This window comes from Cibotium barometz, chromosome 42 (genome assembly GCF_041138505.1).
Source record: "Cibotium barometz isolate CiBa-2024 chromosome 42, ASM4113850v1, whole genome shotgun sequence".
NCBI lineage: Eukaryota > Viridiplantae > Streptophyta > Polypodiopsida > Cyatheales > Cibotiaceae > Cibotium > Cibotium barometz.
The window spans coordinates 12600227-12610757 of record NC_141087.1 but is presented as its reverse complement, the minus strand read 5'-3'; the positions used below and the strand labels follow the sequence as shown (position 1 = coordinate 12610757).

General features: G+C 42.2%; 1 protein-coding gene across 2 annotated transcripts; it reads right to left on the bottom strand.

Annotated features, from left to right (window-relative positions):
- Nucleotides 1-3997: 3997 nt before the first annotated feature.
- LOC147614176 (heat shock factor protein HSF24-like) lies at nt 3998-9052 on the bottom strand. 2 transcript variants are annotated; one of them, XM_086780714.1, is made up of 4 exons: nt 8266-9052; nt 4686-5256; nt 4391-4508; nt 3998-4268 (listed from the first exon to the last, which is right to left on the bottom strand). In XM_086780714.1, exons 1-3 carry the CDS (start codon nt 8695-8697, stop codon nt 4435-4437), a joined length of 1077 nt encoding a protein of 358 aa, XP_086636840.1. In that variant the 5' UTR covers nt 8698-9052; the 3' UTR covers nt 3998-4268; nt 4391-4434. The 2 variants fall into 2 exon arrangements, with proteins under 2 accessions (XP_086636840.1, XP_086636839.1); XM_086780713.1 differs by lacking the exon at nt 3998-4268 and having other exon boundaries at nt 4438-5256.
- Between the last annotated feature and the right edge of the window lie 1479 nt (nt 9053-10531).

Sequence of the window (10531 nt, the reverse complement as noted above, 5' to 3'; positions counted from 1 at the left end):
GATGTGGGTGATAGTATTGTCACCACACTGTTTTGGAAATAGTTGAATCAGAGAAAAGGCAATTTCATATTGGGTGTGTAAGTGGTCTGTCTATTTAATTTTTGCATGAGAGCCGGCTATGGGGCCTGGGAACTCTTTTCCCTGGTACCCGAGACAAAACATAACCAAATTTTCATACTGGATCCTATCAATACAGTGGTTGGGCGGGATTGGATGGGGTTAGGCTAGATGATGGATTCCTAAATAAAATTCAATTCTGTTCAAGTTACGATAGTTGAAGTAAATCACGCGGATAATCCTTGTTCTATGGAAAAGAATCAACGGCTGTGTCTGTTGACGGGGGAAAAAGCGTTGGTCTCTATGATCCAAGTGCAAGCTCCTCCCTTGATCCAGCCATGTGACCCGCGGGTTCGGTCGGAATGAAAAAGGGTAATTAAGGCTCTTGACTACGTTAGAATAAATTTTCCTGGAGGAATCGCCAATGCCTTCTAGGCAAGGGAAGTTTTTTCCGGGCTCGGTTTTGGAAGAACCGAGGGATTAGTCTCTTATCCAAACATTCGTGGGCGAGGCCCCAAGTGGGAAGCTCTGCCCTACGCAAGAAGTTGCTACTTCCGCTACTAGCACCCCAGAATTCGATGCGCAGAGGAGGCAGGGATCTTTCAGAGAGTGACGAACTAATACGACACTATAGCCCTAGATGTGGTACTCTAGTTGAAGGGAGCCCTGACAAGTAGAAGTCTCGAGGGACTCCCTTGAGATCCAAGTACCTCCAAGTAATTACATCTCTTGAAATCCAAGGGACTCCTTTGAGAGCTATTCTTTGGGCCATGGGGTGCCCATAGCTTGAAGTGGCAATGTGATGGCACAAAAATCAAGGGGAGGAGAGAGGAAGTGGAGAAGTTTTCAAGTCAAATCCAAGCCAGTGTGCCACATATGACCCTTACAATGGCGAAGTGCAAGGGATGCGAGTATATAACCCTTTGATCTCACCATTAGGAACCCAATGTATAAACTTGGGAATATGAACCCTCCAGAAGCTGCATTTTTCTTATGTATCCCTCAACCTTTGTTAGTGGCCCTAGAAGAATATGGAGGAAGAGGGATAGTGAAACTCAAAAATGGAGAACAACTGGTTATCCAATATTTTGTTGATAACTCCTTGTTGTTTTTGAAAGCTTACAATGAGAATGTGAAGAATGCTTTACAGATAGTGCAGTTGTTTGTGAAGGCCTCTGGATCCAAATGTAATATACATAAATCCAAGATTATAAGCTTGACTGAGGAGGATAGTTTTGATATGGAAAGATGGGAATGTGAAGTCATTAAAAAGGGACATCATCACACATTTGGGGGTGCCTTTTGGGATTGGAGTGACTAACAAGGACCTAACCAATTGGGCCATTGAAACGTTCTGTGGGCAAACTTAAAAAATGGGAAGGGACTAGAGTTTCATTTCATGATAGGATGGCTATTGTTAATACAGTCCTTAATGCTTATATCATGTATCATGTGATAGAATTTAGAAAGTGCCATTGGAAGAGGATTATAGCCCCAATCAAAGACTTTATGTGGAGAAATTGCAATGATGGTAAGAAGGCATCTGCTTGGTTGTCCTGAGATAAAGTCAGCCTGTCTAAAAATATGGGAGGATTGGGGCTTTTGCACTTGCCTACTCATGCCAAGGCTAGGGTGGTAGTTAGCCTTCCCAAATATCTTCAACATGAAGGAATTTGGACCAAGATGCTCAAAGAGGTGGTAGAAGAATTAGAGGTGCAACTTAAAGGCAAGTAGATTCGACTAGATTGGAAGGAGAAGCTGCTATGACTTGCCCCTCTGAAAATTGTGTACTCTCCCTTCTGCAAATTTTTATGCTTAAATTGGAAAGAGGTTATGGGCTTGATTAATTAGAATGGGTGTACTAGGGCCTCTGGGAACTCCTTTTTCAACCTGAACTTAACCCCCCCTTGGCTCAACTTAATACAAGGACATCTAGAAGATTAAACAACAAGGGTTTAAGAAGACTAGGAAACCTTTGGGACTATTCATAGGTGGGTTGGAAAGGTCTACATCAGGTTGAAAGGGAATTTGGAGTGCAATAGAGTAAAGTACAAGTGTTGAACTATGTGGTGCTACAAGAGATTGAAAAAGGCTAGACTTCCATAGCTTTGAATGGAGCCTCCTGGATACATGATTGGGCCTACTTCAATGGGTTCACACTGGATAGAATAACTACCAAGGCACTATATCAGGAAATGAACAAGAGCAAATACTGTAACAAAGCTTGAGTATTTGGAAGAAGAGGTGGAGCTTAATCTAGGAATCCCAAGTTCCAGTGAAAGCTTAACATTCCTTTGGAGAGCGTGTTTGTTGGCTTTACCCCTTGGCTTCAAACTACCTCAAAGAACCTTTACTGCTCGAATATGCACATCAACAATTGAAGAGGGGAACCATGCTTTTCGAGATTGTCATGTAATCAAGAGTTTTTGGGCTAGGATAGGTAAATGGGTGAAGGAGAGCTTGGGGGTTCGAGGGTTCGAGGGTGATTGGTTTACTGGGAGATTAATTAAAGAGGCAAGAGAGGTGGATTTAATATTCTGTATTATAAGATATTGTTACATATGGGAGATTTGGGTTTCTAGAAATTTGATGTTATTTAATAAAGGATCTAGTCAAGGGGTAGATGTGTCAAAGATGATGTGTATTATAAGATATTATTACATATGGGAGATTTGGGTTTCTAGAAATTTGATGATATTTAATAAATGATCTAGTCAAGGGGTAGATGTGTCAAAGATGATGTTCAAATGTATGCGCTATTGTTGGTCTGTATATTATATCAATAAGCTGAATAATAATTTGTTTGTTGAAGCAGTTTAGGCATTGCAAGTAGGGATTAAGTGACCCAAGCCTTAGTTGATGGGATATTAACAAATACTACGATACCCTAATGTTTGTTGATATATGGTAGGTGTACACTTGGAAAGATATGAGGACCAAATATCCCAAGTTTGGGCCCAAAACTAAAAGGTGGTACCACAAGGAGAAACAACTAGTAGATATTTTTGTGGCCTTAATTGAAAATCCTCTGGACTAAAGGGGACTATTTTGAAGAAAGTATCCTAAGGGATTTCACTTATGATATTCTGCTAATTGCTAGGGCTTCCACATATCTTGGGAAATGTCCTTTGTTTAAGAAGATGAGAAGAATAATTTTTGTTTCCAAAAAAAACTTGGGGATACACAAACGCATGGGCGTGGGGCGAGAGAGAGAGAGAGAGAGAGAGAGAGAGAGAGGAGGGAGGGGGGGGGAGGATCTATATGATGGCATTGAGGTGCAAGGAATGGGACTTAAAACCCCAATACCAAGATTGTGGTACAAATACTGTGGCATGTGCCTTTATGGAAACATAGATCAAAGGACTGCCTTCTGTCAAGAGAAACAAAGATCCAAATGTGTGCAATAGAGAAGCGCCCCCCCTCCCCTCGCCCTCTTTCTTTTCGCACAGGTCTTCTTTGAAGCTTACCATTGACAGAAGCTATCGTAGTAGTAGGGGATTTCGTATGCAAAAGCAAACGCATGCTCAGCAACGATGCAGTCAGCCCCATCTGGCCGTGTGTTACACTGATGTTATCTGAGCCATATTCTGGGCCATGTAACATTGATCCCAGCCTGACGGAGCAAGGACAGCCAGAAGATCCCAAGACTTGTTATCTGTAGTTGCAGGCACCATAGAAGAGAGCAGCCAAAAGCACAATTCTAATGCAACAAGGTCCCCCACTTTACCATCATTTGGAAAGTAAGATGTAAGCTGCACTAAAACTGATGTGGTGGTGTTGCCCTGGTATGCCAGCTCATCAAGACAATGCCTGGCTAATCGGCTTCCCTGCAAAGCAGATAAGCGCTACTGATATTGGCAGCCTGAGCCACTGCAATGAACGGCCCTTGCATATGAATTCACAAGATCAAAACCGCATGCACCCAACTGCATCATCAGGCTGAGGAGTAAACGGAAGGATAAATTATCAAAGCTTTTACAAGTCAAGGAAAGCCTGCTAAAAGACTGCTATTTTCAAGAAGGATGTGGATCGAGTTGCCTTTGCAGCCAACGCCTGTCTAATACCCAATAATCTTTATGAACCAATTATTTACAGCATATATATAGATCATTTCCAGGCTTCTTTAAGAACTAGCTTTGTCAATAGTTCCAGCCCTTCAAATCAGAGGGGACTGACTGGTTGTTGATAAGAGCCTTGCCGAAAGAGAGGTTCTGTTGGCAGAAAAGCACAATATCACCAGCAAGCCTAGACATTCGAGACCGCATCAATCCAACAGGTGCTTATAAAGGCACTGACAAACATGGATTTTGCAGGGAGTACTCAAAAAACTTACCTCCCCTCAGCAAGTCCCATCTGATCAAAAGCTTTCACTGGCTTCTATGCTGTCCAGGTCTGTCTTTGGGTGTGGTTCTTCTGTGTTTTCAGGTGGGCATTCACAGATTGATTGTTCACTGTAGCAAAGAATTGCTAATCATTCTCTGGGGTTTGAGGGCGTTCTTTCTGTACTGTGCGGAAAGACAAAGACATTTCCTACTTTCCTTCCTTATCACTATTTCCCAATGAGCTCAAATTCATTCTTTTCCGACAATGCAAAGGCACTCCAAACAGCTTAGGTGGGCTTCTTCTACCTTTGTCTAAGGGATGGCTTGCAGTGTGAATCTGGTCGCAAACTTGCGCCTCCTTGAAGCTTGCCTCCGGCAGAACCAACTTCAGCTCAAGATTTTCCTCTCCTTCGTCGCCGTTCTCCTTCCTATAAGATTCACTAGCACCTGCTTTCATAGCCCTTTCATGCTCCATACTACTCTCATTGCATTGAAGAAAACTGGCTATTGAACTTATGTCGTGTGATGAGCCCTTGACATGCTTCTGTATGTATAGCAGTAGGTCACTACATAGTCTACGTAGGCATGAAAGCTCAGAGACAAGCAACATGTTCTCCTTCTTCAACCTCTCGGCTTCATTGGAATGCAGGGGTGCAGACCTCTCCCGGGGCGAAGAGAGGGGAGAGGAGCTCCAAGAGCCAGCCTGTTCGTCAGCTGAATTGGTTGGAGAAATGCACTGCTTAGGTGGAGACGTGCTTGGTTTTGATGGCAACGCCACCGTTTTGCGTCGGTGGATGTCATTGAGTAGATGCTTTCCTCCTTTTTTGAAGAAATCATTGGCAAACTCCCATCTATCCGGCACAATCTTCCGAAAGCCCTGGCACATCCAGAAACAAACAGGAGTTGCTTGCAAGTAATTTTTCACAAAATTGACCTACTAATCAAACAAGCTAACACACTTATCACCAAGATTTAACCGACCTACAAGTATATAAGATTTCTCAAGAAATAGCTACATTTATCAATCAAACATACAATCAATGAGACATTGCAGTCAGGAGTCTAGTAAATTGATGCATCGATCACAACTCTTAAGACACAAGTGGCTAGTTATCAGACTAGGCCGACCAAACTTAAAAATGGTGACTACTATTACTAGTCTCTTTAGCAAGAAATCCTTGGACTTTCTCTATTTGACATTAAGCTAACGGTAAGGTCACTTTATATATTCCAGCAAGGGCTTGAGGGAAAGCCAATGACCGGCCCAACGCATGATATCAAAGAGTTTCCAAAACCCGGTATATGACATGTCTTCGAAAGCAACCACCCTATGACCGTGGAAGTATTTGACTGTGCAATAAAGATCTATCTGCTGGCAGAAGTTGGGACCTTCATTGAGGTCGAAGCCAAGCCACTCTTTGCTTGTCCATTGGTTCTTGGCCGCCTCCTCAAGGATGAGGATGATGAGCTAGAAGAACTAGCATGTGGCTACTATATCGGGGTAAGGGACCTTGGTGTAGCAGAGGTCATTAACTGTCACCATTTCGTCACCCAAATGGTCCACCCTTCCTTTCTCACTATGTGCATGCATTGGACTGGTGTCCATGGATGTTGGTTTATGCTTATGCATGGGATTGATGCCTATCACGTGATACTGTAGACATGATCTTCCGCCAGGACTTGATGTGTTCATGCCTGGAATGTCATGTTTGGGATTAGAAGTTCCACTCAGACTTGTGCCTCGGTTTTTCACTAGGGTTTGGTATCTCGTGTACTTGCCCGGAAACGTCTCTTGGGTATAGTCTCATCAACGAGGATCGTCCATGCTAATGTTGCATTGCATAGCATCTTTATGTGCTTGCCTGCAAATTGAATTTGCATGTTGTTTTCATGCTTGCATGACTAATGAGTAGTTCCGAGTAAGGAGACTCCCGCCCATGAACCGTGCGTGTGAAACTGTTTGCTAACAAGCTTATGTTGCATGTGGACAAGTGGTAAGTATTGGTCAAATTGCGTTAATTTATCTCTTAGAACTTAGTGTTAATTTATAAGTGAGTGTTTTCACACAAGGCGATCACAACTCAGTGTCCAGCCTTTATCCCTCTGTCCAAAGTAAGTATCCGGCGCTTACCTTTTGTAGGTGGACACCTCTCTCCCTTTTTCCTCCCTTCTCAAAAGTGGATGCTTACTTGGATGCCTGTATTTTCTACACTTCCTCCCAACTCCATATCCATGTTTGCTGTTTCTCAAGCATCCAAGATTGTTTCCAGGTCATGTTCTTCCTCCGCTCAAATTCAGCGAAACAGTCCATTTGTTTGCTGTAATTTCTGTTCTTTTGGCTATTATCTGGACATGTTGATTGTTTGCCCCTCCGCTGGCCACCCTGGTTTAGTCTCTCCCTTTACTCTGCTGGCCACCCTGGTTTAGTCTCTCCCTTTACTCTGCTGGGCAGCCCTGCCCTGAAGGATCAACCTCTCATGCTTTTTTTCACGAGACCCTATAAGCCTCTGTGTGCAGGCTGCAATCAGCCTTCTGCCACAGGCTTCAGGGCAACAAAACTCAACCCCTTGCCTACACGTATACAAGACATGTCAAAGGGTAGACACCTGAGTAAAAATCACAGCCTATCTGGGAGTTACACCAGAGAAAAGATAGGTTTTCATAAGGGTTCTTCTGCACATCTACAACGCATACGACTCTCCTATATTCCCCCTCTCAAAATCCACATACAACCATGGCAGTAACCCAGATGAAAAGCAAGCTACAGTGCTAAGAGAAATATTTGAGAATCTCAACGTGAAATAAACCATGAGAGACATACAGGCCTTTTTCGACTCCGCGTTTAGGTCGCTCTGATATCAAGTATAAGAGGCCTTCCAGGCATGTCTAACCAAGATCTCCTAAACACAGTCCAAAAAAGATTAGAGAAACCAAATAAAAGGGGTGCAGGCAAGCTCACCACCCAACCATAGGATCATATTTCAATCCACCCCGAGCCAAGGGTTAAGGTTCCACCCCACAAATAAATGCCAGTCAGAACTGGCGTCCCATACCACCAATGCCTGCCCAAAGGGGCCCTCGGCAAGACTATCTGCAATCTACCATGTCCACAGTAGGAGTAGAAACTCTGGTCCAGGCAGACCGATCGGAAGTGCACCCCACAACTGACTACATAATAATACTCATATAGTAATAACTACCACTATAAGTAGCTAACCTGCTATAGATAGCTAGTAGCCTAGTTTTATTAATAGGAGCGTTGGACTTTTGAAGCCAAGTAAAGAAATTACAATAAACAAATTACAATGCTAAATTTTTTTAAACTCTTGGAGACAAAGCTACTTGATCAATCAAGCATTCATGAACAAGAACTTACAAAATCACTAAAAAGCTACAAAAGTCTACTACTAAATGAGCAAAGATTTAAAGAAAATGCCTCATTTGAGGAACAAATTAAACGTAAATGTCTGATTAAGGGCAGGATTAAGAGAAAAAGCCTGATTAACAACCATATAGTTTGCAGATGCCTGATTAAGGGAAAATGCTTCATTACAGACAGGATTGATAGAAGATGCCTGTTTATGGACCAAGTTACTTTGCAAATTCGACCAGTTAGAAGCCTATGCCTGATTAACCACTAGATTGAATGCAAAGGCCTGATTAAGGACCCACAAAGTGCAGGAACGTTGAAAGAGGTGCTGATAAAATAGCAAATTAACATAGAAATGACAAAGGGTTTAGTATTTCTTACTAACTGATAGAAATGACTGATTAAAGCAAATGCCTAATTAAGAACCAGATTGAGAGGAAACACCTGATCGAAAACCAGATTATATGAAAGTGCCTGATTGAGGACCAGATTATTCAGAACGTAGATTAAACTCACATAAGTGTTGAGCTGCCGGACAAAGCTGGAAAAGTTGTTGTGTTTGAAGTAGTTGGGCAGGATGTCCTGGGCAAACTCAGGGGGGCGCCATACCACAAATGTGCTGCCATCTCCATTCCATGATATCACTTCATCTGTTGCAGGGTCATCCACCAGCTGATATGTCTTGATGAGGAAAGGGGCAGGAATTGATCTCTGAGAATCATTAGGGTTTGCAGAATTAGGGTTATGGATTACACCAGTAGGGCATGTGCCGTTACTCACAGGGTCTCCAGTAGGGTTTACACTGTTTCTGTTTGCTAGATTAGGGTTAGGGTTTGCACTGTTCAGGTTTTTACTATCAGGGGTTTCAGCCTTACAGTTAAAGCTTCCTCCATTACGACTGAAAGAATTAGAGTTTGGACAATGAAAATTAGAGTTCGCCTGCTCCATCTCATGTCACTGCATTCTCGCTCTTGCTCTGCATACAGCGGCGTTTCTGCGCCCTAAGCAACAGCATTGACGAAGATAATTAGCTTCAAATTCAACATTTTCAGAGCATGAGAGGTAAATAAGGCACGCCTCAATCCACGCCTAGCTGCGACACCAAATTGAGTATTGAAATGGGTTGACCGTCTTGCGGCAAACGCCAGAAGAGAAGTCAGAAGAAAGCTTGAAAAGGGGCTGGCTACGGCGACAGAAGCAGAAATTGAGAAGCAACAAACGAAAGAAGAAAACCCAGAGATAAGTATACAACGAGGAAGTATAAGCGTTAATCAGCCTGATTAAAGACCCTAATCGAATCTCAGACCGCAATTAGGAACCGTGTCGTAACTTCCAGAAGAAGCACGAAAGCACGTGTGCTGTCACAATGCCACGTGGCCGAAGCCAGCACATTCTAGAAGCTCCACTGCCACGTGGCATTATATTGCAAGTGACTTTTCGTGCTTTCCAAAGGCCAATGCTAATGGCCTTATAATCACCTACGGTAATGGTAACACGAGTAATTTACACACCTTAAGGCCAAGAGGTACTATTACATACCACCTATCTTTTGTGCTCGTGTGCGTGTGTGCCGCCGTCAAAACAGTTAGCTGGTTTTGAACCTAGCACCTCTTGCATGGGACTTCAACACCTTAACTATATTGTGTTAGCACCGTCCAACACAAACAATGACTTCAATAGTGTGCTCTAATAAGGATGCCCAAACATACCCACTAGTGAGGGCGTGGGGTTACAACCCAGTGGTTATGGTGGCAACCTTTCTCCATACCTACCAAACTTTTTGTGTGTTGTAGTGGAGTGACCACAGTGCTCGATTTCTTGAGAAGAACACATGTACGACCCCTACTTCCTTCATCTATTGGTGCTCAATTCAAAATTCAAGATAGAAATCTCATAATACATAAAACAAGATGCATTCTCTTTCACATTACTCAATACACTGGACCTTCTTCATCACAAAGAAAGTTGTTGGAACTTTGAAGGAAGGGCTTATGAGGGATTGATGTAGAGATGTTTCATGTACTAGTTTGCTCCCTCTTTTCATGCTTGAAATATTTTTTATACTTTATACTTGGTTAAAAGTCTTTGCATCCTTTAGTAGGCATCCCTCTTTTCATACTTGAAATACTTTTTACACTATATACTTGGTTAAAGGTCTTTGCCTCCTTTAGTAGACATCCTGTTACCTAGCCTCACAATAGGAACTTCTATCATTCATCCCATCTAAGCTCTATCTTTCGAAGGTTACCCCTGTGACCCTTCCTCTTCCATCTCTCACATCATTGTCCATATCAACTCCACTATAACATGTGCACTTGACTTTGCATTTTTTGAAAATTTAATACTTAGTAAGTTCCTACAATTCAAATGTCTCATTCATGTGAAAAATGCTTATGTATTACAATTTATGCTTTGTACCTTTATTAAAAAATGGAATAATCCTTTGCACAAACAACCTTGAAACCTTTTCCTTAATGAACTTGTGTTTGCACAAAATAAAAGACCAACACCTTCAATGCTTCTCACAGTTGCCAAGCCATTGGAGCGATCAGAGATTTTCCTCTAGAGACTTTTTTTAACATATATGAAAAAAAAAATTTACATTTGCCATCTCTAAGTGTGCAATCTAAGAACCTATATTTTTTTTCTTTATTGCATAACCTTTCTTCGAATCAAGACATAACGTTTTATATCGACACATTCACAAAGGAGGATGTTTTTCTTGAGGGTTCTAACAGTTCAAAAGTTAAGCAACGATATAGACTTCTAAGTAGCATCTATT

Excerpts from the sequence above, each read along its gene's own strand:
- LOC147614176 (XM_086780713.1), bottom strand. The coding sequence starts at position 8,697 with ATGGAGCAGGCGAACTCTAATTTTCATTGTCCAAACTCTAATTCTTTC. Across the intron at positions 5,257-8,265 it reads TCCGGCAGCTCAACACTTAT|GGCTTTCGGAAGATTGTGCC; the intron begins GTGAGTTTAATC and ends TGGATGTGCCAG.